The sequence below is a fragment of the Aspergillus pseudodeflectus genome, assembly GCF_044049435.1.
Source record: "Aspergillus pseudodeflectus strain CBS 756.74 chromosome Unknown BJX68scaffold_26, whole genome shotgun sequence".
Classification (NCBI taxonomy): domain Eukaryota; kingdom Fungi; phylum Ascomycota; class Eurotiomycetes; order Eurotiales; family Aspergillaceae; genus Aspergillus; species Aspergillus pseudodeflectus.
This window is the reverse complement of record NW_027263802.1, coordinates 170789-197921: the sequence shown is the minus strand read 5'-3', so window position 1 is coordinate 197921 and position 27133 is coordinate 170789. Positions and strand designations below refer to the sequence as shown.

The 27133-nt window shown below is 52.1% G+C and overlaps 10 protein-coding genes and 1 non-coding gene across 11 annotated transcripts; 7 read left to right on the top strand and 4 right to left on the bottom strand.

Annotated features, from left to right (window-relative positions):
* Positions 1 to 1074: 1074 nt before the first annotated feature.
* Positions 1075 to 2072, top strand: BJX68DRAFT_267711 (Rab family GTPase; the record flags this gene model as incomplete). The annotated part of the gene is made up of 2 exons (XM_071045882.1): positions 1075 to 1120; positions 1180 to 2072. The coding sequence occupies 2 exons, from the start codon at positions 1075 to 1077 to the stop codon at positions 2070 to 2072; spliced, it is 939 nt and encodes a 312-aa protein (XP_070898176.1).
* A 1325-nt stretch (positions 2073 to 3397) lies between these two features.
* On the top strand, positions 3398 to 4810 carry BJX68DRAFT_103550 (DUF3431 domain-containing protein). Its single transcript, XM_071035784.1, has 3 exons — positions 3398 to 3959; positions 4031 to 4600; positions 4648 to 4810. Exons 1-3 carry the CDS (start codon positions 3658 to 3660, stop codon positions 4703 to 4705), a joined length of 930 nt encoding a protein of 309 aa, XP_070898175.1. The 5' UTR covers positions 3398 to 3657; the 3' UTR covers positions 4706 to 4810.
* Positions 4811 to 5320: 510 nt separating this feature from the next.
* BJX68DRAFT_t102 lies at positions 5321 to 5394 on the bottom strand. Its single transcript has one exon. It is a non-coding gene; the product is annotated as a tRNA-Ile (tRNA).
* A 488-nt stretch (positions 5395 to 5882) lies between these two features.
* Positions 5883 to 12307, top strand: BJX68DRAFT_103481 (RNA helicase SLH1). The gene has a single exon (XM_071035783.1). The coding sequence runs from the start codon at positions 5946 to 5948 to the stop codon at positions 12054 to 12056; it is 6111 nt and encodes a 2036-aa protein (XP_070898174.1). The 5' UTR covers positions 5883 to 5945; the 3' UTR covers positions 12057 to 12307.
* A 55-nt stretch (positions 12308 to 12362) lies between these two features.
* On the bottom strand, positions 12363 to 14061 carry BJX68DRAFT_267708 (uncharacterized protein; the record flags this gene model as incomplete). Its single annotated transcript, XM_071045881.1, has 2 exons — positions 12363 to 13181; positions 13231 to 14061. The coding sequence occupies 2 exons, from the start codon at positions 14059 to 14061 to the stop codon at positions 12363 to 12365; spliced, it is 1650 nt and encodes a 549-aa protein (XP_070898173.1).
* A 1818-nt stretch (positions 14062 to 15879) lies between these two features.
* On the top strand, positions 15880 to 17095 carry pfy1 (profilin). Its single transcript, XM_071040420.1, has 5 exons — positions 15880 to 16113; positions 16186 to 16201; positions 16293 to 16377; positions 16462 to 16596; positions 16655 to 17095. The coding sequence occupies exons 1-5, from the start codon at positions 16086 to 16088 to the stop codon at positions 16787 to 16789; spliced, it is 399 nt and encodes a 132-aa protein (XP_070898172.1). The 5' UTR covers positions 15880 to 16085; the 3' UTR covers positions 16790 to 17095.
* Positions 17096 to 17170: 75 nt separating this feature from the next.
* Positions 17171 to 18480, bottom strand: BJX68DRAFT_238776 (Got1 family protein). The gene is made up of 5 exons (XM_071040419.1): positions 18103 to 18480; positions 17998 to 18024; positions 17843 to 17891; positions 17732 to 17747; positions 17171 to 17670 (listed from the first exon to the last, which is right to left on the bottom strand). Exons 1-5 carry the CDS (start codon positions 18131 to 18133, stop codon positions 17374 to 17376), a joined length of 420 nt encoding a protein of 139 aa, XP_070898171.1. The 5' UTR covers positions 18134 to 18480; the 3' UTR covers positions 17171 to 17373.
* A 1-nt stretch (position 18481) lies between these two features.
* BJX68DRAFT_238773 (uncharacterized protein) lies at positions 18482 to 19793 on the bottom strand. Its single transcript, XM_071040418.1, has 2 exons — positions 19106 to 19793; positions 18482 to 19046 (listed from the first exon to the last, which is right to left on the bottom strand). The coding sequence occupies exon 1, from the start codon at positions 19725 to 19727 to the stop codon at positions 19164 to 19166; it is 564 nt and encodes a 187-aa protein (XP_070898170.1). The 5' UTR covers positions 19728 to 19793; the 3' UTR covers positions 18482 to 19046; positions 19106 to 19163.
* Positions 19794 to 19861: 68 nt separating this feature from the next.
* Positions 19862 to 20619, top strand: BJX68DRAFT_238772 (DASH complex subunit DAD4). Its single transcript, XM_071040417.1, has 5 exons — positions 19862 to 20100; positions 20159 to 20215; positions 20266 to 20310; positions 20361 to 20445; positions 20497 to 20619. The coding sequence occupies exons 1-5, from the start codon at positions 20098 to 20100 to the stop codon at positions 20523 to 20525; spliced, it is 219 nt and encodes a 72-aa protein (XP_070898169.1). The 5' UTR covers positions 19862 to 20097; the 3' UTR covers positions 20526 to 20619.
* A 170-nt stretch (positions 20620 to 20789) lies between these two features.
* On the top strand, positions 20790 to 23701 carry BJX68DRAFT_238766 (actin-related protein ARP5). The gene is made up of 5 exons (XM_071040416.1): positions 20790 to 21161; positions 21224 to 21544; positions 21595 to 22535; positions 22582 to 23358; positions 23411 to 23701. The coding sequence occupies exons 1-5, from the start codon at positions 20966 to 20968 to the stop codon at positions 23441 to 23443; spliced, it is 2268 nt and encodes a 755-aa protein (XP_070898168.1). The 5' UTR covers positions 20790 to 20965; the 3' UTR covers positions 23444 to 23701.
* Positions 23702 to 24855: 1154 nt separating this feature from the next.
* Positions 24856 to 25530, top strand: BJX68DRAFT_267702 (uncharacterized protein; the record flags this gene model as incomplete). Its single annotated transcript, XM_071045880.1, has 4 exons — positions 24856 to 24999; positions 25057 to 25160; positions 25210 to 25332; positions 25386 to 25530. 4 exons carry the CDS (start codon positions 24856 to 24858, stop codon positions 25528 to 25530), a joined length of 516 nt encoding a protein of 171 aa, XP_070898167.1.
* Positions 25531 to 27133: the final 1603 nt, after the last annotated feature.

The window sequence follows — 27133 nt, the reverse complement described above, 5'->3', positions numbered from 1 at the left end:
TGTTCGTATACCCCAGAGAAGAAAGACCAGCTCCCACACCCCGTGGATCGGGCGTCTGGCGATCTGTTTGCTTGTTATAGATGTACATACCACGTGTTTTGATAGACAATGAACTTGTCACTGTTAACTTGTTTGTCCTCCCCTGACTTGATTACTTGATTTGCTCGGTTGCTTGTTTGCTTGTAGTGGCTCCCTGAATCAGTATGTCGTATCACATCATCTCCTGGAAATCTGCGCAGCAAACAGCAAACAAAAACACGGGCAAACCTGCCGTGGCGTCCGCGGGGTGCTGATTAGCCGTGACAAAAGGTCCCTCGCAGCTGACACAGGCCAGTCACGAATTAGGCTGACGAGGACAAAGCCACTGGCTGCCTGGGTGACTCATGATTCGACGAGGACTCATCGCCCGACTGCTATTTATTGGCCGTGAACCCGGTCAAGGAATGTTCGCTGCAGCGATGGCCATGCAAGATAAGCGACGAGATTTCAACTGAGATTTGCTGGATCGCAGGCCTTGGCGAGCAGGGAAGAGCGATCTGTAAGTAAGGGGCTTTGTAGTTTTCTCTCCTCTCGTATTTGCTTCCCTCCCCCTTGTCGCCAGTCGCCACAGGAGTTGGAAGACGGAATAAGGGTTGGAGGAGCAGGCGTCGGCAGAGGAAATAAAGAGACGCGGAGGAAGCTGAGCTGAGGCTGACCAGTGACCTCTCTCAGGCGACGAACACCTGATTACCGATTACCTTGTCCCTCAACGCAAACGCTTGTGATCGGCTGATCGCCTCGTGCGGTTCTTTCAGGTTACAGCAGCTGAACAGCGCGAGTCATTCTTTCGTGTTCCCTCGTTCCGCGCCTCTCCTTCAGCTCGTCTTTTGTTTCCCCTCTTTTGCTTCTTTTGCTTCTTATCCGCCTCCACCCGCTCGTCGCTTTGTGGGATCTGATCTCTTTATCTTATCGCGTATTTCCTCTCACCTTTAACACAACATCCTTCCCTGACTTCTGCTGCTGGTCGCCGTGACTTGCAAGCTGGATCATGCAAATCCAGCTCTCCCTCGGCCCCGCCTCAACCTCAACCCCACCATGAGCTCCTCCCTCGAGGCCAAGATCGTTGTCCTCGGTGCTCAAGGTAACACCCCTCCCCTCTTCCCTCACAAACAAATACTTATGCAGATGGAAAAAAAACAGGCGTCGGCAAAACCTCCCTCGTCCAGCGCTACGTCAAAAACGCCTTCAACGAATCGACAACAACATCCACCGTCGGCGCCTCCTTCGTCACAAAGCGCGTGCTGGATAGCACATCAGACACGCTCGTCCGGCTCCAAATCTGGGACACAGCAGGGCAGGAGCGCTTCCGCAGCATCTCGCGACTGTACTACCGCGGCGCAAACGCCTGCCTCCTCTGCTACGACATCACCGATGAGCACAGCTTCCAGGAAATGACGGGGTGGCTGCTCGAGCTGAAGAAGAACCTCGGCGAGGGCGACCAGATCGTTATCCATGTTGTTGGGACCAAGTCGGATATTGTTGCTGTGGACCCCGCGCGCCGCCGCGTGCCCTTTGAAAGGACGATTGCGTATGTCGCTGAGCAGCTGTATCCGTCGCGGGCGTCGACGCCGCCGCCGACGGCGGGGTTCGGGGCTGGACCTGCGCCTGTACCTGGGCAGCATGCGTCGTCGGCGTCGGTGACGACTATCCACGGGATGGGCATGGGCCTGGACAGCAAGCGGAGCAGCGGATTCTGGGGGCAGGACATTGGGTGGGATTGCTGCCACGAGATCAGTGCCAAGGACGGTGAGGGCGTAGAAGAGGTGTTTCGGGTGATAGCGCGGAAGCTCGTGGAGCAGCGGAACAAGCGCGAGGCCGAAATTGCGGCGCTGTCGCCGGGCGCGTCCTCGTCCGTCGATGGGGCTCTGGGTTCTGCTTCTTCTGCGGGGCTGGGAGGGATTGAGGCCGGTGGGAGCTTTCGACTGGGGATGAACGATAAGAGGCGGAGTTGGTTGATGTTTCCGCCGAGCAGTGTTGGGGATGATGGGGATGAGGTTCCGCCATCTGTGAAGAAGAGGGGGAGGTGTTGCTGATTTCCTGGTAGGCTTTTGTGAATTTGTTATGGATGGGTTGGCTATTGTGCATTTTGTGTTGGCTAGCAGCGTGCAGTTGATTTGGCGTTTTGTTTTCGATGCATTACCTACAGGAGGGTTGGATAGTAGATACAGAGCGACGCCCTCTGGTCCGGATTCAAGATGGTGCTGGTCACCCTCGGATCGGGATGACTTGAATGTTTACATGGGATGTACTTATGATCATTTACGTTTTAGAATCAAGCAGCCTCTGTATAGTGTACGAAGCGTTACCACGCGCCACCTCCACAATATGTAGAGATACTCGGGGTATACCCGGTGCTGTTGGGAAGCAACGAAGAACCTCCATAATTATTGATCGTGACGAAACCCCTTCTCTTCTGGAAGAATCTCTAGCCTCTACCTGTATTGTTACAGAAGGTGATAAAGTTATTTATCTGTTCTCTTAAAGTCTCTTCTGCCGGGCCCTGATGAGCTTGCCCACCGTCTTCACTACCATAGACTGGCAGCCTCAGGCACCAATCCGAATGATGCGATCGAATCAAAGTTCGCAAGTCGCCGTCAGTCCCACACTAACAGAATGCAACAATCAATCACACTGTCAAGAGAAAACGAGCGGGACCGAGATCGACAAAAGTCTGGCCAGGGTTTCGGCGCAATTAAAATGAGACATGATGATCAACGCTTCAGAATTTTCTGGCCGCGCGTCTGGCGACTGAGGGATCGGACTCGGTGAGTCGGATCGCAAGCAAAATGTGCCGGAGATCGCGACGAGTTCTCCTCCGTACGGGACGAATTTCCTTGTTGATGCGTGCAGCTTGTACGTAGGAGTGATCAAGGGTCATTTGAGCCTCGAGGAATGGCTGAAGGATTAAATTGCCGGCGAAATGAGATGCCGTTTATCTACAGTCTGTGAATGGTGGGGGAGTCGAGGACCCTGGAATTCTGGTCGGGATCAGGAACGGTCGGGAGGACCCATTCGGCGACCACGGGCGACGGTCACATTGAGGAGACAATGTGCCGACTTCGCGACTTGAGATGTTGTTGACGGGCAGAGTCGACATCTCTGGAAATCTCAAGCTGAGGAGGCTTATATAAGATGGCTCAGACCATCTGGTGCGAAGATTGCGAAATTGAAATTAAGGCGAGTAGTCTCGGGCCCATGGACTGTCCAGGACCTTGGCGGCTGCTCCCACCGCGAGACTCTTGACCGGGCAGACAGCGATCAAAGGCGCTGAACTGTCGCAAAGAGGGCGACAGAATCCGTTCGAGCTGGAGAGACTCGCTTTGGAGAAAAGAACGTCTGGCAAAGTTTTATACTTGGGGTTCAGGAGGAGTCGCTGCAGATCCAGCGGCAGGCAACCGACCAATCCAAATTCCGCGGAAGTTGCCACGAAATTATTTTCCCTCACGATCCAGTGGAACTTGACGCTTGCGGCCTGTCTCTGTCTCAGCTGCGCCGACCTCCTCTCCTTTTCCCCTCCCATCGCCATCGCCGTGCTTCAACCGACCCTGTCGTTCCTTTTCCCTTCGCTTCTCCCTATTCAGTCGTTTCTATTATTCTTAATTCAGCAGAGGTTATGAGATGAGACTATCCGTCCGCATCGGGGGGGCCGCCCTCCTTATCACCGCCATCTTCCTCCTCGGCCGCCTTTTCAACGCCGCACACCACGCTCCGCGTCCACGCACATTCTGGACCTTCAATGTCGGCTCCCGACCAGATCCTGCCGAGCTTGCCTTGTGGAAGTCACGATGGCCAAAGGATCAGACTGGCGTCTCGGGCCAGCACTACGATATCAGTCCCATCGTCGTCCCGAATGACCGGATCATCGTGATGGCAAAGTTATCGACGGAGGATACAAACTGGGTCAGCGCCGATTTGACTGAGTATGTTGCTCAGACTTTTCTATCCAGACGGGTTTTCGCGTGCATTGGACTAACCCGACTGCTTTAACTAGTTGGCGAAATTTCATCTACGTCGTCGACGACGTAAACGCGCCGCGACACACCCCCATGAACAAAGGCCGCGAGGCCCTTGCCTACCTCCAATACATCGTCGAACACTACGATGACCTCCCCTCGACGATCGTCTTCATCCACAGCCACCGCGATGGCTGGCCTGGCGCCTGGCACACGGACACAATGGACTACAGCAACGTGGAATCGATTCGGTCGCTACAAATTGACTTTGTGCAACAAAACGGTTACGCCAACCTCCGCTGCCAGGAGACCCCCGGCTGCCCCGACGAAATCCGCCCAGGGAGAAACCCCCCACGACCGGGTAAAAACGTGGAGAGTATCTACCCAGATGCGTGGCGGGCGCTGTTTCTCGACGACAACGTCCCCGAAGTCATTGGCGTTCCGTGCTGCTCGCAGTTTGCGGTCTCCCGCGAACAGGTTCTGAAACGTCCGCTGAGCGACTATCAGCGATACTACAACTGGGTTCTCACAAACGACCTCCCAGACGACATGACCTCCCGTGTGATGGAGTACACTTGGCATATTATCTTTGGGCAGGAGCCAGTTTAGTACGTTTCCTCCTTCATTTTCGAGACAGCAACTAACCAATTTACAGCTGCCCCGACGTTTTCCAGTGTTACCAAGACGTCTATGGTAACCCTTTCTTCTGGTGATTCTTGTATATATTGGAATGCCCACACTGTTCTTTTTCACTCTTCCTGACGACGACATACGCGACTTCACTTCTTCCGCCCGCTAATGCGGAGCACGTTGTATATTAATCAGACCTTTGCATCACAAGGCATTTTCTTCATCATAGACTATGAAACGAGCAATTCACAAAGCATCTTTTATACAGCTTTTTCACTTCACTTTTCCAACGCTAATCGGCCAGCGTTGTTCTAAACTTTATAGTAAGTGATAGATACCTGCAGCAGACGCGCGCGTAAGGGGGTATTGCTACCATCCCGCATTTTCTGCTGCTTATCTTATCTGACAATTGCTGAGGGCAGTTGGGGGTAATACTTGGATTGGTTCGAGTGAGGCGGCGCAAGAGGGGGTAAGGCAGGCCGAGCCAAATCCCTTGTTAACGAGAAAATCGCGCTGGGACGATCGCACGAAGGTGCCTCGCCGTTGCGCCAAATATATATACAAGTGTAGAGAGATATGGAGGTGCAGTGTCTGTCTACGTTGCGGCGGCAAGCGACGGCAGGTGTATGAATACGAGCAGGATATGAGAAGGTAGGGCAAACCGCATAAGTTAAAAAAAAATGAGCGCAAAAAAGAAGTGGTCCCAGAGGGGGTCGAACCCTCGACTTTGACGTTATTAGCATCACACTCTAACCAACTGAGTTATGGGACCCGGTTGTTATAATTTCGCTTGGTACTTTTGTATGATTTGGAAAGACGTATTTTTCTACAGAAACACGACCTTTGTCCTCAGTTTATGACTCAGAATGAGGAATGATGACACTTGCATTTCTGCAAAAATCTTAGTCGACATATCTCGGAAGCGCCTCCTTGGTGACCGGATGCGGTTCGGCTCTTTTCATCCCAGTCATACTTACTGAGGTTTGCTGCTCAGGTGTACTCCGACACCGATTAACCCTTAGGCGGAGATATATAGCTACGACAAATTGACACCAACAAAGGACACTCATAGCGTCAAACGGAGGTGGGCTCATAACAGAAACGAAGAACAAGCCTCTGAAAAGAATTCCGAGTCTTAGAGCAAGACTGAGGACACAATCAAATCACCAATAATCTGTGCCTCCTGTACATTTATCGAGGCGCTTGGCGGTGGCACCCGCTTTGGTGTTGCTTTGAAATTCCCCCACACTCCAACTTCCCCTGACCGTCTCCCTCTCGCACAAACCCAGGAAAACTTGACTTCCCTCCACATCAAAAGCCAAAATGAACGGAACGGGATCCATCGAGTCGCAGTGGCTGGCCCAACTCGCCGCCATGCGCCAGGCGATCGCGGATCTGAATCTCACCAAGAACCCCGCCAGCGACCAGCTCGCCTACGGCAGCGATCTCGACCTAGACCTTGACGAACACTCCTCCTCTGCTGGAACAGTCGACGACGTTTGGGACTTAATTAGCTCCGACGACGAGTCCACCAGCGACGACCTGGATGCGTCCGACGACCTCCATTCCCCGCCAACCTCCTCCGAGCAATACGACCTCCCATGGCTGCAGCAGAGATGCCAGCTCCTCGCGTACCAAAAGGGCGGGATGGAAGTGGATGAGCTATCGCAGCAGATTATCGCCGCGCTTGCGACGGATAGCGGAGACGACGAGTTGCAAATGTCGCTGGCTGAGATTGTGGGCTTTGACGACTTGGATTTCGTTATCGAGTTGATTGCGCATCGGAAGGAGATACTTGGGAGCTTGGATGCTGGTCCGAAGAAAACGCAGGCACAGACGGACGGGTTGGCCTTTGGCTCGTTGCAGACGAGGGCGGAGAGGGAGCAGGCGCTGCGGAGGCAGGACTTTGAGCACAAGAATGCGGCGTTAATGCCGGAGCAGGTTCGACAGGAGCCGAAGTATCCGCATGTTTTCAAGATGCATGATTCGAGGAATGTGCTTGCGCTGAATGGGAAAAGTTATGGTTTGCCAGTGGGGAGTAGGCAGATCGATGAGCAGAAGTACACGGAGGTTGAAGTCCCAGCCGCAAAGGTTGGGACGCTTGCCCAACAGCAGAAACTCGTTCCGATCTCGTCGATGGATGGTCTGTGTCGGGGAACCTTCAAGGGCTACAAGACCTTGAACAGGATGCAAAGTCTACTCTACGACGTTGCTTACAAAACCAGCGAGAACATGCTTATTTGTGCGCCTACTGGAGCTGGTAAAACGGACGCTGCAATGCTGACGATATTGAACGCCGTCGGCAAAAACACGATTCCTAGCCCGGTCGATCAGCCTGATGCCACTGAGTTTTCAGTCCTAGTAGACGACTTCAAGATCGTTTACGTGGCTCCCATGAAAGCGCTCGCAGCCGAAGTCACCGAGAAGCTCGGCAAAAGGCTTGCATGGCTCGGGATTCAGGTTCGTGAGCTGACTGGTGACATGCAGCTGACGAAGCGGGAGATCGTGGAAACCCAAATCATCGTCACCACCCCTGAGAAATGGGACGTGGTGACGCGGAAAAGTACCGGCGATACGGAGCTCGTGCAAAAGGTTCGCCTGCTGATCATCGATGAGGTTCACATGCTTCACGATGAGCGTGGTGCAGTCATCGAGTCTCTGGTTGCTCGTACTCAGCGGCAGGTGGAAAGCACCCAGTCGCTCATTCGTATCGTTGGTCTCTCTGCAACACTTCCGAACTACGTCGATGTCGCCGATTTCCTCAAGGTCAATAAGATGGCTGGACTGTTCTTCTTTGATTCGTCCTTCCGCCCCGTGCCTCTGGAGCAGCACTTCATTGGCGTCAAAGGAAAACCAGGCTCTAAACAATCCCGCGATAACATCGACACTGTCGCTTATGAAAAAGTCCGTGACATGCTCGAGCGAGGTCATCAGGTAATGGTGTTCGTGCATTCCCGCAAAGACACGGTGTTGACAGCACGGATGCTCCGACAAATGGCTATTGAAGATGGATGCGAGGCCCTCTTCAGCTGCCATGAACATGAGAACTACTCGAATGGCCTTCGGGATATGAAGCATGCGCGAGCCCGCGAGCTGCGAGATCTGTTCGCTAGTGGATTTGGCACACATCATGCTGGAATGAGTCGAAGCGACCGCAACCTCATGGAGCGTATGTTCTCTGAAGGCCTCATCAAAGTCCTCTGCTGTACGGCTACTCTTGCCTGGGGTGTTAACCTTCCAGCTGCGGCGGTCGTTATCAAAGGAACTCAGTTGTATAACCCCCAGGAGGGTAAATTCGTCGACCTTGGCATTCTCGATGTTCTGCAGATCTTCGGTCGCGCAGGTCGTCCCCAGTTCCAGGATACGGGTATCGGGTTCATCTGTACGACACACGACAAGCTCAACCACTATCTCTCAGCGGTGACTTCACAGCAACCCATCGAGTCTCGCTTTTCAAGTAGACTCGTGGACAACCTGAACGCTGAGATCTCCCTCGGCACGGTCACATCTGTTCCAGAAGCCGTGCAGTGGCTGGGTTATTCGTACCTGTTTGTGCGGATGAAACGGGAGCCTCGAAACTATGGAATTGACTTTGCTGAGATAAGGGACGACCCGATGCTGGTACAGAGACGCCGCCAACTCATCATCCAGGCAGCAATCGTCCTACAGAAGAGCCAGATGATCATCTACAACGAGAAGACGGAAGAACTTCGAGCTAAGGATGTTGGTCGCATTGCAAGTCAATACTACGTCCTGCAAACAAGTATCGAGATCTTCAACGAGATGATGCGTCCTCGGTCCGGCGAGGCAGATGTCCTGCGCATGATCAGTATGAGTGGTGAATTTGACAACATTCAGGCTCGCGACAGTGAATCAAAGGAGCTCAACAGACTTCGCGAAGAGGCAGTCCAGACCGAAGTCGAAGGAGGTAACGATTCTGCTCAAGCCAAGACCAACATTCTCCTTCAGTCGTACATCTCCCGTGCTAGAATCGAGGATTTTGCTTTGGTCTCGGATACTGGGTATGTAGCGCAAAATGCAGCGCGTATTTGTCGTGCTTTGTTCATGATTGCGCTGAACAGACGCTGGGGATACCAATGTCAAGTACTGCTTTCGATGTGCAAATCCATCGAGAAGCAGATCTGGCCATTCGATCATCCTTTCCGTCAATTCGATCTGCCGCAGCCGATTTTGAAAAATCTGGACGAGAAGTTACCATCTTCATCTGTCGAATCGATGAGGGATATGGAAACTGCCGAGATTGGGCAACTGGTCCACAATACCAAGATGGGAAAGACCTTGGCGAAGCTGCTAGATAACTTCCCAACCTTGAGTGTCGAGGCCGAAATTGCACCACTCAATCGCGACGTCCTACGTGTGCGGCTAAGTCTCTATCCCGAGTTCACCTGGAATGATAGGCACCATGGCGCCTCTGAGTCTTATTGGGTTTGGGTTGAGAATTCAGAAACATCAGAGATTTACCATCACGAGTACTTCATCCTTAGTCGGAAGAAGCTCTATGACGAGCACGAATTGAACTTCACCATCCCGCTCTCAGACCCGCTGCCTAGTCAGATATATGTCCGAGCAATCTCTGATAGATGGTTGGGAGCAGAGACGGTTACGCCCATCTCATTCCAGCATCTCATTCGCCCGGACACGGAGAGTGTGTACACGGATCTCCTCAACCTTCAGCCTCTGCCCATCTCTGCACTAAACAACCCGATCCTTGAAGAACTTTATGCGCAGCGTTTCCAGTTCTTCAACCCCATGCAGACGCAGCTCTTCCACGTTCTGTACCATACCGCTGCAAATGTGCTTCTTGGATCCCCAACAGGTAGTGGGAAGACGGTTGCCGCCGAGCTCGCTATGTGGTGGGCTTTCAGGGAGCGTCCGGGCTCAAAGGTGGTCTACATTGCGCCGATGAAAGCCCTTGTTCGCGAGCGTGTTTTGGACTGGGGAAGACGCCTCACGGCACCGATGGGCCTGAAACTCGTTGAGTTGACGGGAGACAACACGCCTGACACTCGAACAATCCGAGACGCAGATATCATCATCACGACCCCGGAAAAATGGGACGGTATTTCGCGTAGCTGGCAGACTAGGGACTATGTTCGGAAAGTGAGCCTCGTTATTATTGATGAGATTCACCTGCTTGGTGGTGACCGAGGCCCTATTCTGGAGATCATCGTGTCTCGTATGAACTACATCGCTTCACAATCCAAGGGCTCCGTCCGGTTAATGGGTATGTCGACGGCTTGTGCGAATGCGTCGGATCTTGCGAATTGGCTGGGAGTCAAGGAGGGATTGTATAACTTCCGCCACTCCGTTCGGCCGGTTCCTCTGGAAATCTTTATCGACGGGTTCCCCGAACAGCGCGGCTTTTGTCCGCTCATGCAGTCTATGAACAGACCGACTTTCTTGGCCATCAAGAACCACTCTCCAGAGAAACCTGTTATTGTTTTCGTGGCGTCTCGTCGGCAGACACGGTTGACGGCCAAGGACTTGATTAATTTCTGCGGGATGGAAGATAACCCGCGTCGATTCGTTCGTATGTCCGAGGAGGATTTGCAACTGAACCTTGCTCGGGTCAAGGACGAGGCATTGAAGGAGGCGTTATCTTTTGGTATCGGTTTGCATCATGCTGGTTTGGTAGAGTCTGATCGACAGCTCGCGGAGGAGCTCTTTGCGAACAACAAGATCCAAATCCTTGTCGCTACGAGTACTCTCGCATGGGGTGTCAATCTTCCAGCCCATCTGGTTGTCGTCAAGGGAACGCAGTTCTTCGACGCCAAAACAGAGGGATATAAGGATATGGATCTGACCGACGTTCTCCAGATGCTTGGTCGTGCTGGACGTCCTCAATTCGACGATTCTGGTATCGCGCGTATCTTCACTCAAGACGCAAAGAAGGCGTTTTACAAGCACTTCTTGCACACTGGCTTCCCTGTTGAGTCTACCCTCCATAAAGTCCTTGACAACCACTTGGGAGCCGAAGTATCTGCTGGAACTATTACCACGAAACAGGATGCCCTTGACTACCTCACATGGACATTCTTCTTCCGTCGCCTGCACAAGAACCCATCCTACTACGGCCTCGAGATCTCAGCAGACCAGCACAACTCTCTCGAAGCTCAAACCCTAGCACAGGACTTCATGATCGACCTTGTCGACAAGTCTCTCGGCGAACTCTCCGAATCAAACTGCATCACATTCGACACCGCCACGGGCGAAGTCGACGCTACCCCCTTCGGCAAGATAATGAGCTACTACTACCTCGCGCACAAGACCATCCGCTACCTGCTCTCCCACGCAAAACCATCACCCTCCTTCCACGACGTCCTCAGCTGGATGTGTTCCGCCACCGAGTTTGACGAGCTCCCAGTGCGCCACAATGAAGACCTTATCAACGCCGAGCTCTCCCGAAACCTCCCGCTCTCCGTCGAACCCATGGGCGACCTCCCGCTTTGGGATCCCCACGTCAAGGCCTTCCTCCTGCTGCAGGCATACATGTCACGCATCGATCTGCCCATCTCTGATTATGTCGGTGACCAGATCTCCGTCCTCGACCAGAGCATCCGTATCATCCAGGCGTCCATCGACGCAATGGCTGAACTCGGCTACACTGCTGCATGCTACCGCTTCATCAACCTCCTGCAGTGCATCAAATCCGCCCGCTGGCCGGAGGACCATCCGCTCTCCATTCTCCCGGGCATAGACCCAGGCCAAAACCTAACGAACAACAAATCCAACACAAGCACCGCCCTCCCACAATCCCTTACAGCCCTAACCCTCCTCCCGCCAAGCGCCATCTCCTCTCTCCCCGGAAAACTGCACATCCCCGCCTCCAAAGCCGCTCAATTCACAAAAGCAACATCGCACCTCCCGCGCCTCGCCCTATCTATCTCGGCAATCTCCCCCGCGGGAGTGAAGGTTAGCATCACGCGGAAGAACGCACCCACGAACGCCGATCATCGCATCTACGCACCTCGATTCCCCAAGCCGCAGACGGAGGGGTTCTTCCTCGTCGTGTGTAGTGCGAAGTCCGATGGGTCAGATGGAGATCTTCTTGCGCTGAAGAGGGTTTCGTGGCCGTCGAATAATAACCAGAAGAATTATGATCAATCTGTTCGGGGTGGTGCTGGTTCTGGTGGCAGTGGGAAGGGCTCGTCGAGTAGACCGGCTCAGGGCCTTGGTTCCGGTGGTGGTGGTGGTGGTGGTGGCAGGAACAGGAAATGGAACAACAGCTCCGGTCTGACGACGAGCTCCTCGGTCAAGTTCCCGCGCCATTTGCTCGTTTCGGGGAATGTTAATGTGCGTGTGCTTAGTGACTCGTATCCCGGGATGGAGTGGGTACTTGCTGGTGTGGAGGTTGATGCCAGTGCTGAGAGGCAGGTTGTGGAGGAGACGTCGAGCTCGGTTGTTAAGGGGTAGTAGATCTGCTAAGATGGTTCGTTGCATGGAATGGCACTTGAACATAGATATTTTATTATAGATATATAGATGAAAGGAAAGGAACACACTGTGTTCTTGCGAGATAAGACCGCCCATGTAATCAAACAGAGCATATTTCAAGAACAGAAAGACCCAAAGCCAGATGGGATCCTGGAATTGGAACTCCAGAAATAATAGAAATGCTCCCTGCGCTTTGACATAAACATTTGGAGAAAGAAGAACCAGAACTCCAGGCGATACACAAACGGGGTATGATGCAAAAACTCAAGACAAAGGAAACGGAATCTACGCCAATTCAATGCGCACGTCTTGCGAGAACCCAGGCCTATGAGCAGACTTTCCACCGGTAACCTGGGGCGTTCTAACCTGTCTCGCGACAAGTCTCTCGTTGGTGTTGAGATGGCCCGTTCGAGTTCGGACCGGAACAAGGACCTGTTTCTTGCCCTTAGACACGGATATTGACCTTGCGATCGAGACTTCGATGGTCGGAATTGGATCTTCCTGCGGAGGATATTTTCCAGGTGGGGGAAGGATGGCCGGTGTCACATTATTGTTGTTTCTCACAGGTGATACGCCAGTGCGGAGCGAATCCAAGGGCGAGAGGATCGGCGATGATGCGGTTGTTGATCCGCTGCTTCCAGACTCCGATCGAAGTTCCCTCGTATTGATGGTCAATACCTTCGTCGCAGGTTGCTGTTCACCCTGAGCAGACCTTTTGCGGTTGATCATCTCCCACTTCGGTTCTTCCATGCCCGCAAAAGTGCGAACGGGCTCGATTTTGTGAATGAGTAAAGGCTCATCATCGGACCCGATGGAAGTCGAAGAAAGGAAGGATGATATAGAGGGCTGTGGACGATGAGATGGCCGCGCTTTTCGTTCGATCTCTGATTTTGGCGTGCTTCGGCTGACTTCGATTTCTTGTAATGGTTCTTCGGCCGCTGGCTGGGCTTTGCGCAAGGGATCTGGTCGCTGAGGCAGATTTTGCGTTCCGAGGATCTTTGAGGCCTTGCTTGATGGAGTTGTTGGGAAGAGTGTAAAGTTTGGTGACCTTGAACGTGTTGGAGAAGTCGCCCGGCGGCGCGGTGGCCCTAACGGCGAGGATACCTGTGTGCTGTGAGCGTAACAATATCGTCAACTGTGTAGATTCACACACCTCTTGACCTGGGATAGTTACATCATCCAGGGTCTTGCTTCGTCTGTTAAGTAGCGATGGGCGACTGTTGTTCAAGAGACCGCCGAACATGACGCTGTACCTTTCCAGTTCGACTTTGGGGATTTCGACCTGAAGTAATGACCCCTGCGCATTCGTCGAGGAAGAGCTCTGCTTTTGCATGATAGCTTCCTGTTCCGACACTAGGCAAGGCCATAATTCGGTGTTCTCGATTGGTTCAGTCTTGCTACCGGCCCTTTGCCGCGATTTGTAGTCGATTGAATGAGATGAACCTTGGGACGGCCGCTCCGTTTCGGCACGGACCTGGTAGAATGGCTTGTTCACATTGGGGGCCACGGCGCTTTTTGCTTTGAATAAACCGCCGATTTTCCTCCATTTGCTCGACTTCCTCTGCAGGGCCGACGAAGGGCTTTCGACGTCGGGAGGGGTCGGTGGCGGATTTCTTTGTCCCTGTGTGGTAGAAAGTTGTGACTCCAATAAACGAGGGCTCCCTAAGGCGATGCCGATCATAGACTCATCTAGTGCATGGTCTGTTTCCGACGGTGCAAATGAAGCTTCAGCAGGTGGAACAGTTATCTGGAAATCGAAGCCGGGTGTCAGCGCTCCCGTTTTGCGTTTGGGGCTGCGTCTTGCAGATGTGCCAGGGTGCTGCTCGGCTTTGACAACCTGGTGAATAGGACGACTGTAACTGATGCCGCCTTCAATCTCGCGGAGATCATTGCGCGGCAAGGCATCCGTATACTTCAAGACTGGCTTGGAGATGCTCTGCGCTTCCGGTGATGGGCGACTCTTTCCTAATATTCCTCTAGCCATGATTTGCTAGGCGCTTGGGTGCTACAGATTGGCTAGGTCGGGTTCGAAAAGGTAAGATTAATCGTAAAGAAAGAGGACGGCTAAAGGTGTACAAGAATCGAAAAGAGTTAAAAACCCTATAAAGGAACGGACAGCCTTCCAGAAGGCCTAGGTGCAAAGCAAAGGTCAAAGAAAAGAGACAAAGAGCCATTCGAGAAAAAAAGAGGGAAAAGACGGCTGATGATATTAAAGGGCCACGACCCCTCCGAGACAGTGGTGTCAGGGATTCGGTGGAGCAATTCAGCAATGTCTGACATCTTCAATGCTGAATGAGACACCCAGGGATAAATTGGCGCTAGAGAGGGTCAGCCAACGGGATCCCGAAAGATAGATTGTTGTAGCCGCCGTCAAGATGTAAGATTATGCCGCCCACTCAACAAGCAGCAGAGGCGGATGCAGTCAGCGCCACCATAGTCTGCGCGGGCTGCTTATACGGGGGCGTAAATGGAGCATTGCGGTTGCACAGAGATTAAATGAAGATTGCGTCTGGCGGGCCAAGCAAATGCTTTGGCGGCAGGCAGGGCAAATCTCGCGGGCTCAGGCTGCGGATTTCTGATTCACGATTGGTTTCAGCCGATTCTGAAACCGGGCCCGCCCAACCAATCGACAGCCATAACGCCAGACATCAGAACCCAGATTCCGAGAAAGCTGAATCTTCAGCGGGCCTCTCAAGATGAATCTGGATCAGAGATGTGTTCGCGTCTCGAATTCTGAATCTCGAATCTCGATTTAGTGTTCGTGTAATGGTGGATCACGGGAAGGGGCCGTCGAGGTCGTTTGGGCCTTTTCCTCAAGAAATGATGGTCTGTGGGGAGTGTGCGCTTGGCCCTTCCTAGAAATGATAATGGCAGCGTGAAAGCCGGCAGTTCAGAGCACCCGAGGGATCGCAGATGGAGAGATGAAGAGACGAAGAGGCGGTGTTTAAGATTCAGGGTCGAAAGCCACGCCTTCCTGATCTGGTCAAGCGCCACAGATGATCAGCACATGACAAGAGCCACAGGTGTCACGTGCATATCAAGCAGCTTCTCCTCCAACACATGCATCATGATGTTCGTGCAAGTAACTACCTGGACTGCTAAAAATGACTGCTTCTGGTGGTATAAATGGTTCTGACCTCATGGATGATTGGAAATTCTCAAGCCCCCACCAATGTAGTTGAGAGATATTGCACTGTTGTCTACACCGCTTGGTTTCGGACTTGAAGCTCCGTGAACATCAACAACCCGACATCTGCTCAAGTTGATGGTTCGTGCTGAGGCTTAATCTCAGGACAGTTAATGCCTTGGATGCGATTGATATGATGATCTGGAGATTCCCTGACTCATGCTTGCCCATCAGCGCGATCCGCGACTGGCGGAGATGGTACCCTGATTGTTGAATATCTGCTGCATCAACCTTGGAAGACTCATAGTAGTGCCTGATGCGCAAAATAGAGTGTGGGCCTTGTTTCTAACGCGTAGGAGCACCAACAGTCGGAGTAGTCGAAAGGGTTCTCGTGTGTTCCTGACAGTATACATATTTCTGCGATGGAACTGGAAGTCGGCCCCTTGAGCGTCAATCACTGCTTAACCCACCTTTAAGGCCGTTTCAAACCCAGAAGGCCACCATCCAAAGTCTTAATAGCGTATATTCTGTTGATAATCAAGGGTCCTCAAGATGAAGAATGACGCGACTGCGCCAGATTCGGGATGAATGGTGGATGGCGGGGCACCGGGACGACGGAGGCAGCTTCCAAACCCGCCAGCACACCCCACCCCACCTTACCTTACCTTGCTCACCTCTTTCTTTCTCTCCTCTCTCGCTTCCTCCCTCTATCGCCGCAAATAATAATATTTTCAACAGTGGTATTGCTGGACGATCACCCCCTGTTCCTCTGCTGTGTCTCACCTCAGTGCTCTCCAGATCTTCGTCGCGACTCCTCTGCCGACCTCTCAACCCGATCCCCTTTTCAGTTGCTCCGTTGCTTGTTTATCCTAACCGTTACCATGGGTGCTCACTCCGCTGTCTGGCAAGGTACTGTCTGCGATATTTCCACATATCTCTTCTTGTTCCACTCGCATTAGCTAATTGTCTCTTCTTATCCAGGTTATGTCGATTCCAGGTACTGATCTCTCCAACGCTTACCCCGCTTCGCCCAACACTGGAACCCCCCGCGACCTCCGCATCAAAACTGACAACAGTGAACTTTGCAGTCTGATGGGATCCGGCCAATTTGACAAAGCTGCCATCCTCAGTGTTGACTTCTCCGGCATTGAGGCCTCATCTCCTGGGTTTACGGTATGCTCCGAGCCTTTCCCGACCTGCTTTCACCTCACCGGTCGGACGCGCAACTTGAGCGTTTATTATTGACGACGAGTACAGATCACTCCCCAAGAAATCCAGGCCCTCGGTTCCGCCTTCGGTAACAGCGAATACGCTATGCAGAATGGTTTCACAATTGGAGGCGAGAAGTTCTTCGCCATCAGAGCTGATGATCGCAGTCTGTACGGCAAGAAGGTACTTGGTCTCTTCCTATCCTGTAGCACGCAATACTGATGGTATTCAAACCATATAGGGCAAGGAAGGCGCTGTCGTTGTGAGGACCGTCTCCTGCGTTATGATCGGTCACCATAACGAGTCTGTCCAGACCACCAACGCGGCTGCTGCCTTGGAGAAGGTCGCTGACTACATTAATGGCGCCGGCAGATGAACATAGTTAAGGCTATGTGTGGCCAGTCATGAGGTCAGATCAGACAAATGTGTTTGCCTAAATGTAAATCACGATGAGGGTGTTTTCTTACGTTTTTCCCTCTTGGCTTCTTTTCTTCAAGCATCAATCATAATGCGTAAATATGTGCGCTACGTACTCTTATAGTACAGAATGAGACCTAATGGACCGACAGGATACGTGATATTGGCGTAGGAAATTCCAGAATTGCACATTCCACGACGATCCTGGACACGGAGCTAGTATCGGTTGTGAGCTTGAGAGGGCTCGCATCGGAGTAGTCTACATCATTTATCATTCGGAGGTATGATATCCCAAAGCCATCATGAAATTAAGCAGCGCAGCAAGGCCACAGACCCAGCGCACCACACTTATTATAAACAATAGTCATAAGTATAGACATTATACAAGCCCCCAATCCCTCCCTTCCCACTAGAGCCGAACTCACTCATCGGCCATCCCGAACCCTAGATCTAAAGCATCAAAAACAGCACTAACAACCTAGCACTCTAATAACTAACCGACGCCCCTCTCACTCGCCAAAAACTCGAAAAGAGAGAGAAACTCTAAACAGGCAACTCCGCATTCCTCCGCCCGCCAGCCAACGTCTCCAACGCACTTCTAATATACGGTCCAACGACCGGAATATTCCCAGCGAACTGGCCAATCGTCACGAGGAAGTCACCAAAGAGTATGAAGAGACCGTACAGCTCGACGAAGAACCCAATCAGCGGCCACCGGATGAGGATGAGGAGGATGCCCGCGACGAAGGCGGCGGTGCCCTTGAGCTTTTGGCGGCGCGAGAAGAAGGCGAGGGTTTTTTCGAGGCCGATTATTAGTGTTAGGCCGATCAGGAAGAGGATCTGCGGCGGGTGATTTGTTGGTTAGTAGACGTTTTGGCGGGACGGGTTAGGGGAGGTGTACGTTGCCCATTGCGAGTCTGTAGAAGAGGAGGTGTTAGTGGTATGCGTTTGAGCTTGGATGAGGGGAGGGCGGGCGGTGGCCGCCGTGGAGCGGAGGTGTTGAAGAACATACAGAGACCGGTCGAAGAACATTAGGACGCCGCCGAATAAGAATAATCCTCCTGGAGTTCCGTGCAATTGTTAGCTGTGCCGAACTGGCGGAGGGTTGGATGCGATGGCGCATTGAGCGCGTGGTCGACTGTATGCGCGGGGAGAGGCAAATCATACCACCGGAGCAGAATATGACACCAATTTCTATGCAACCAGGGAGTATTAGCATCTGTTCGAAGCGTGTTTCTAGGAAGCGTCGCAATGAAGAGTGGTGGCTCTTACTTTGGTTGTCTGTCATCCAAACGGACGGCATCTTGACGGGTTGTTGATGATATTCTAGGAATGGAAAAAAGGATAAGAAGAGAAGAGGTGTTTAAGAGAGCAGTTCGACGTTTGCGCTGGCTATGTCTAGTACGATTCGAGAGAGGAACGATTTGTCGTGAAATTTGTTGTGGATGATCTGCAGCGCGCTGATAAGGAGCGGAAACAGCACAGTAGGCGGGAGATACGTGAGGTCGTGAGGAGGTCACTAAATTCGAAAGAGCCAGGAACAAATGAATCTTGGAGGACTCAGGAATACTGCGCTTAGGTTGTACTCGTCGATTAAGGACCAATAGGTAGTCTTCAGCTAAATTTCAGGAAGCTGTATCAACAATCGCTCTGGTTGCGACCATTAATCAAAAATTCTGCCACGCTGGCTGCTTGGCTGGCGGTACTAGGACGAATTAGGAAGGCGGTCTGGTAGCTCCTCCTATTTCCGCACAACAAGCCCAGCTTTTTCTCTTCCAGCAACAACTGCACAATGGAAGCAAAACAGTGCTTCCTATGCTCGCTGGTCAGAATTATGGCACAATGATATTGCCTATCAACTATGAACTCTACAGCATTGCGGTCGACACCAGAAATGAACAACAGCCATCAGTGCTGCACCATGAAGACCCCGAAGCAGACGGTGCCTTTATTCTCAACATCTTGATAGCGTCTCCGTCTTCTTCCCAACCCATATCCGCCGCGGCAACAGTACCCTCGGGTATTGTAACTGACGCTCCGGCCATGGAGCGTCGGTATGAGTCGAGTGCTTCGGCACAAGGCGAAGATCAACCGTATGAATATACAAGATCACGAATAAGCCGGAGCGTTTTCTTGAGCCTGTCTCGAAAGGGGCACGGTGGGTGGAAAGGGCTTGACTGTGTTGGTCGTACATAACCTCATGGGAAATGGTAGTTCTAGATTTCAATGTCAGAGAAATTCAATAATGGCGAACCCTTGTAGCTGTAAAACGTACTTTGCCTGTCAATTTCATAACGTCGTTGGAGTGTGCTTGTCACAACACGGCAGAAAACTTATTTGAGAACAACATGGGCGGCTCTGAGCTCGAGATAGCTCTCAGGTACTCCCTGTCCCAAGGTTCTGACGACTCCAAAGACCTCCTTATCATAATACCTGAGTCGCGTCTTCGGGTCGGTGTACGGCGCAGGCAATCCGGTGATATCACAATACGGCCGTTGCTGCGAAGGATGTAAAGACGGCGCAGATTCAATGTTCGTATATGTGGCCGCAGGCCCGGAGGAGTACGCCGCTCGTGCATTCTTCTCTAGAACCAGCGTCGAGAGGTTCTGCGCGGCCTGAGCGATGTTCGGCGTCCGCTGGATGCCTTCAGCCGGAGTCTGAGTCCCATCTGTGCTGGTCCCAAGTGCGCCGGGTGTAGTTGCACCGGAGTTCGCTTGCGTTGCCATTACAGATGCTTCTTTCCTCGTGCTGTCGGAGATGAGCTGCTTGACGTTCTTGTTGCGACGCTGAGACGGTCTCCAGGTTTGGCTTCGGAAAGGCCGTGGAACGGCGGCGATATCCAGGCGGTCGAGGAGGCGCTGGTGGGATTCGTTTTCAGCAGGAGTGGGAGGAGCCATGATGAGTGGTTTGATGATTGGAACTGAACGTGTAGTGTGTCTAGTGATGAGATTGACTCTGGAAGGAGGTTCAATCTGAAGGAGGCTCTCCAGTTCCACGCCAAGACTCTCCCGATCCGACCAAGCAACGTAAAGCGGCGGCAACTTTTCCCCCGCTGGCCTGGCTAGGTATGTATGGAATCAAGCTCGTACTTCCCATCTAGAGATCGAAGACACTTCCATTGCTTTGATAAACCCGGTTAGCTCTGAGAAGCACCTCAAAAGTCGCAACTACTCAGACTTTCAAGTTCAATTACGTGATAACTTTGTTGATAACCACAACAACAAACGTCAGGCTTTCCCCAGCGTCAACAACCTCAAGAACCCCAAAATGGTAAGCATAGACAGGGTATTCCCTTTATCTCTGTGTATATGCTTACATGAGTCTACAGGAGAGTCCACATGAGCACCAACAAGCCTTGCTGCTGTCTCGCATCATCAACAATGTCGTATGTTTCGGCCCATCGTCTCTACAGAACGTCGAACTGACTCTTGACAGGAGAAACTGAACGAGGCGATTATGGTCATGAACAAGAGTCTGCAGGTAGTTTGGTCCGTATTCTCCTCCTAAATGATGAGACTGACCCCGCGCAGGAGGTGAACATCCAGAACATGAATGTCGAGCTTGTGGCACAAATGTTCAAGAATTACCAGTCAAACGTCCTTTTCCACTTGGAAGGTATGACGCCTTTCGCTATTCAAAGGCTCTTCCTCACTGACTGATTTGTAGCTACGGAAAATTTGAAGGAACCGTCGTGATGGACCAGCTTGCCAGCAGTTTCATGTTTGACGCAGCAGTTATTGATACCACTAGATTGAATGATTATATCCATTTTGCCCTTTTGCCCTTCCACTTGAATTTCATTCCATCGCATTGAGTAGTCAATCAACCTTTAGTGATCATACCTCTAATTCTGTAGTACGAAGCTGGGGATAGGCCTGGTCTTGGCATTTGTGAGCACTGCCGGCGGTGGCCAGATTCCACCGCGCTGGAACTGGGGATTTATTCCGCTCATCTCCATCGTTGAACAAACCATTCTCTCTTGCTGACAGAACCACCGCGCGTCCGCAACCTCAGACCTGTCCGAAACCCTCGACTTTTCTCTCGCCACTGCATGCGACAAACGGCAATGCGGTGATCGCTCCTCGCCCGAGCTCCAGAGTTAATTGATCTCCGTTCGACCTCGCCGCCAGCCATCATGGCCATCACATCGGTGCAGTCGATTCTCCCTGCTCGCGTGACAGTTAATGCATCCGAGCAGGGAGCGGTCAAGCCTCCGCCCAAGATCTCCAATGCGCAAGATTTCCCTTTCAAGGGCTATCAGCCCCCGCAGCCAGAGGGCTACGAACAGAGCAAATCCAGGCCAAACACGAGCGCCATCGTCATCGACAATGGTAAGTCGAGCCATACTACTACAATTGATTCAAGAGGCGTGCTAACACTGGATTCTCGATAGGCTCCCACCTTGTCAAAGCCGGCTGGTCGTTCGACAAGAATCCGCGTTTCATAATACCCCCTGTTATGAGCCGGTATCGGGATCGGAAGTTGAACAAGGCGTGTCAATTCATCGGATATGATGCTTACGTTGATGCTACGACACGAGGACAGCTCCGCTACGCGTTCGACCCCGGTACCAACGTTGTCGGGAACTGGGACGTGATGGAGGGAGTGTTGGACTATCTGTTCATCAAGTTGGGAATTGACGGTGCCAATGGAGGAGTTGACCGGCCGATTGTGATGACGGAGCCTATCGCGAACCTGAATTATCCGAGGAAGAGTGAGGATTCCGTGTCCACAAGGGTGAATGTCGCGCGCTGACGGTTATAGTGATGAACGAAATCCTGTTCGAGTGCTACTCTGCCCCATCCGTCGCTTACGGAATCGATTCGCTATTCTCCTATCGGTATAATCGCGGAACGGATGGTCTGATTGTGTCTTCGTCACATACCTCGACTCACGTCATCCCCGTACTCAACTCGAAGGCTATCCTGTCTAGTTGTTCACGGCTGAACTGGGGTGGCATGAATGCTTCGGAATACCTGCTGAAACTCATGCGACTGAAGTACCCCACATTCCCGGGAAAGATGACGGAGAACCAAATGGAGGATCTCGTTCATAACCACTGCTACGTTTCCAAAGACTACGACCGAGAATTGGGTGGCTACCTGGATTGGACAGGGCTGGAGGACCGAGATCATGTCGTTCAATACCCATACACCGAGCATATCGTTCCGGAAAAGACGGAGGAAGAGCTTGCGCGAATTGCGGAGAGAAAGAAGGAAAGCGGGCGGCGACTACAGGAGCAGGCGGCAAAGATGAGGCTTGAGAAGTTGATGAAGAAAGAGCAGGAATTGGAGTACTACAAGGATCTGCAGCGCGGTCTTCAGTCAGAGACGAAGAAGGAAAAGACACGCATCCTGGACGCCGAGGATCTCAAGGACGAAGCGCACTTGGACCGGCTGATTCGGGATCTTGAGCGCTCCATCAAGCGGTCACGGAACAAGGACCTTGGAAACGAAGAACCCGAGGAGGCACCAGAGGAGATGACGTTCCCGTTGCTGGATGTTCCGGACGAGGAGTTAGACGAGGCTGGTTTGAAGGAGAAGCGCCATCAACGACTGATGAAGTCAAATGTCGAAGCTAGGCAGCGCGCCAAGGAGGAGAAGGAGCGCGAACAGGCGCGCCGAGATGAAGAACAACGCCTTGATCGTGAGAAGCGTGAGAACGATTTTGAAGGCTGGGTCGCCGAACGGAGGACACAACGTCAGGTGAGTCGACGTTCTTTGCCGGGCTAGTCTGCGCTAACTGTCATAGAACATTCTTCAACGGATCAAAGAACGCGACCGATTCAAGGCGGATCTTGGTAACCGGAAATCATTGGCTAGTCAGATGCGCATGAAGACGCTCGCCAATCTCGCAGCCGACGGCCCCAAGAAACGACGGAGAGGCGGAGACGACGATGATTTCGGCGCGAACGACGAAGACTGGGGAGTCTACCGTACAGTGGCTACCGGAGAGCAGAGCGATGACGAGGAAGAGGAAGACCTCGGTGGAATGCTCGATAATGTGGAGAAGGAGCTGCTCGAGTATGATCCGGATTTCACGGAGAATCACACCCTTGCAGCCCAGTCCGACTGGACGAAGAGCCTGATACACGTTTTCCTGCGCGGCCCCTGGCCATTCGACCCTGAAAGTCAACGCGAGGCACACCAAATACACCTGAACGTCGAGAGAATCCGAGTACCAGAGGTCGTCTTCAAACCGTCGATTGCCGGGGTTGACCAGGCGGGACTGGTTGAAATTGCCGCAGACATCGTTAACCAGCGATTTTCGAACGCTGACGAACAGTCGAGGTTACTGCGTGATGTTTTCTTGACCGGCGGCAACACTCTGTTCCAGAACTTTGACGAGCGATTCCGCACTGAGTTCCGGGCATTCCTCCCGCTCGATGCTCAATTGGCTGTCCGCCGTGCCTCCGATCCCGTTCTGGACGCCTGGAAGGGAGCTGCACAATGGGCGTCTGGGTCCGAGCTGGCGAAAGCATCTATCTCGCGAGAGGAGTATCTGGAAAAGGGCAGCGAATATCTCAAGGTATGTTTATCTCAGCCTTACCGACCGTTGACTGCTTACTAACTATTTATAGGAGCATGATTTGGGCAACGTTACATCGTGGTGAAAAGCTTAGGCTTTCCTGAGCTAAGCATTACTTGGTTGGCGCAGTGAAGCTAATTTCGACTACGATAACGGCGTCTCAGCAAGGAGGGCAGGTTGGAGTCGGGCGTCAGGATCGCAAATTGTTATCTCGTAGACTAAATACATCATTGGGCAGAGATGCACCATTATTTTTATACCACAACATTGCCTTGTTGCTATAATTTCGGGACAACATATCAAGTCTCGCAATGAGCCAGTGTTGTTAATCTTAATAGGAGCAAGGTCAAAGCACGTTTATTAGCTGCGAATTAGCTGGATCTGATGGCCAGCAAGGGACTCCGGGTGCAGGTGACTCGTCGGAGCGACGTCACTGGGCTTGGCGGGGTCTTCAGCCTTGTGGGGCTGCGATTGGCCGAGCTGGAGCTGCCGAAGCTGCTGGCAACTCTTGATCAAACTTCATCATCAACACGTGTGGACACGGATACCGACGGACAGCAGTGACCAGGCCAGTGCCAAAGGTGGGGAGCGAGCAGCGGTGAGCCGCCATTCGACAGTCTAGATTGCATTTGTCGGTGATGTGATGATGATCGGAACCAGCCGCCCAATCGCCGTGCGCTGTGCATGTCTGTCTTTCAGGATTCTGGTAATCCGCGGTCACTTGACTCGGTTAAGATGCCGACGTCTAGTGATGATCGTGTAGCGATATCTCATCCCTCCCATGGATCCGCTCAGTCCAACTGGATCATGCAACCTCTACAGCGCGTTCGGCTCTCTAGTGGTCGATCCCTTGCTCAGCAACAATCATACTGCAGCCCCTACCTTTTCTCCCTTCTGGACTCGCTCTTCGGCCCTCTCGGCCACGATTCTCTCCAGGTCACACAACCTTGACACCAGCTCACTGGCTGATAGGCCGATCGGTTCCCTTCCCTTCCGGTCCCCACGGCCAGCTGCTGCTCGCCCGCGAATCTCATCGCGCAGTTCAACCGTTGTGCCCCAGATCTGTATCATGACGCACTCATGAGTTGACAATCAGCCGAGCAACACCTGCTCATTCAGAAATAATGCATGTCCTCGCTTTCGGTCATCGACGCTAGCCTCGAGCTAGTCTGAGGTAAAAATGTGAAGAGATTATGGCAGCTCTGTGCAGACGTGGGTCTTCTGCAGCACTCGGCACGGTCGAAGCATCCTGACGCAAATCCTACCTAAGTCGCTGGTCCGTGGGTTGACCAGGGCTGGATGCATCGAATGCACGGATCCTTGTCTACTGCCATTGAAACATTTAAAGAGCTGCTCTGCCCACCCTCCGACGGAACCGTTTTACTTTCTCATCCAATCCTTTCGTTTTTGAGGAGCTCCGAAGAACCAGGTTAAGAAGTATCAGCCCTACTGCGACAATCCTATTGTACTACTGCGACAAATTATTGTATAGCCAAGATGGTTTCTCAAGCCCTTACTCGACCGCTGATGCTCCTCATCCGGGCTCTTCAGTGGGCTAGTGCTGTCATTGTCATGGGGATCACCTCCTACTTCATCAGCAAGGGTCCTCGCGGCCAGCATATCATCTACCAGGAAGTTATCGTATGCTCTGACCGTGTTGCTCTCTTGGTCTCTCCATCTCATACTGACTTATTTTAGGCTGTCCTGTCGGTCGTCTTCTTCCTACCGGCCTTCATCTCCCCATTCATGCCCAAGGTCCTCGGTCGCCCCGTCTTCCTCATCGACGTGATCTTCTCATATCTGTACATACCCTTCCCCGTTTATAGCAAACACATCTAACAGACAATTCAGCTGGCTTACAGCCTTCATTTTCGCCGCCCAAGACTACAACCAGCACAACTGCTACTTCAGGTCGCCCCCTTTCATGGGCTGCTCCCGGAAGCGAGCCAACCAAGCTTTCATCTTCCTTGCCTTGTAAGTCACATGAAACCAAATCTCTGTTCAAGACCACACTAACTTTCTCGTAGCATCTTCACCTTCTTCGGCATGCTCATGGAACTCTTCTCCATCTGGTCCTATCGCCGCGAGAACGCCAACCCTGCCGCCGAGAAGCACGGCGCCCACCCCGGCCCTGCTGCTCCACACGACGGACCTGCTACCGCCGTGCCTTGAGATCTTAGCTCAATTTGTCTTGTGATTATGGCCGAGTGACCGCGTGTGCCAACTTCCGCGGCTCAGCATAGGAGAAAGAGCGTAACGAACGAGTGGGATCGTGGTTGATCGACTGCCCGATTGCTTGCTTGCTTGAATGATACCTATACATATCGCCGACTTTGGACAGTGCATATATTTTGCAACCCCCTATCGCGTAATACCGCACTACTGTTTGTTTTGTTTTGCTGCGAGTGATGCGATACGCGGTATGATGTTGATGTATATTGGAGATTTGTAATAGTCGATTAATATATTGCTTATTATTTACTCGAACTCGTGCTGGTAACTAGATATATACGTAGCTCTGATTCAATTCACTTGGAAACGTCGAGCAGTATGAAACATTGTTAAAGTGGCTCTATCCATGCTCACCCAAGCACGGGCTTTCCCATGCTACACTCTCCTTCCAACATTAGCAACCAACTGGCGACAGGAAAGATATCGCTTAAGCACGCTCTTATCACTTTTTTATCCCTCTGACCTCAACAACTATTCGGTATGCGCCCGTCTTTTTTGGGCACGGATGCTGCTGCTACCTCGCCGGCCCTGCCTGCCATTACGCCAAGCGCGCTTTCAATCAACATAGAAGTAGCCCATCACCTCCTGCAATTTACCAAGAAGTCCCTATATCATCTAGTGAGTTATCTTATACACGCTGACCCTAAACGTTCCTCAATTCAAGACCGCGATGCATGTCCTCGCACCACGCTGCAAAGGATCTAAATCAGAGCTGAGGGGAAAAAAAAATCAAAAAAAAAAAATTCACCATATAGCCTTACTCAAGCTTAACTCTCCAATTACACACGAGTGTCTGTCTATATTAGGCAGTTTATGCATACGCGATCAATCTCAAGTCATAGGGCTGCCCGATTCGACTCTTTGGCGGCTCCGGCTCCGTCTTTTGAGTTTTGGTCCCGAGTTAGGGCTAGTAATTCACCAGATCGAGGTCATATTTGCTTCGTATGCTCCCCATCGACTTCCTTCTGCATAATTATAGCTGGTCGAGCCCAATGAGCACTCTGAAGAACTATCCCCACAAACAGTAAGGCGAGCCCCGAGAAGGGGCCGAGTCTCTTACCTCGGCCTTCGGGCGTGGAATTGTCCATGGGCCATCGAATCCACTCTATCGCTCACTGAAAGACCTGAATTACTGACCCAACACCTGTCTCCACTGGCTTTGAACCATTCACCATTTCGTCCTCGCGCTACGCATATTCCACGAACGTCTCTCAGCTGTCAAAACACGTCGAACTATGGCTCGCCAGGGGATATACTAGAGCTTTCGTGGTGCACTTCATATACCAGCCATAACAATGGTGTTGACTGCTGATGATCATCGAATGGTCTATGCGTATCGCATAGCTGTTGATGTAAGTCTGCAGATTCGCTGGCTGTGTCTTGACCATGATGCTACGCAGCTTGAGGACAGATGCTAATAAGTTTTTTTTTTCCGCACGTCAGGACGAGGGCAATGATACTGGTATTGGGCGATACCTTATCACGGCAGCCAACAACTATCGTCTTGTCCAGTGGCACTACCAATTCACGGAAAATGTCCCTA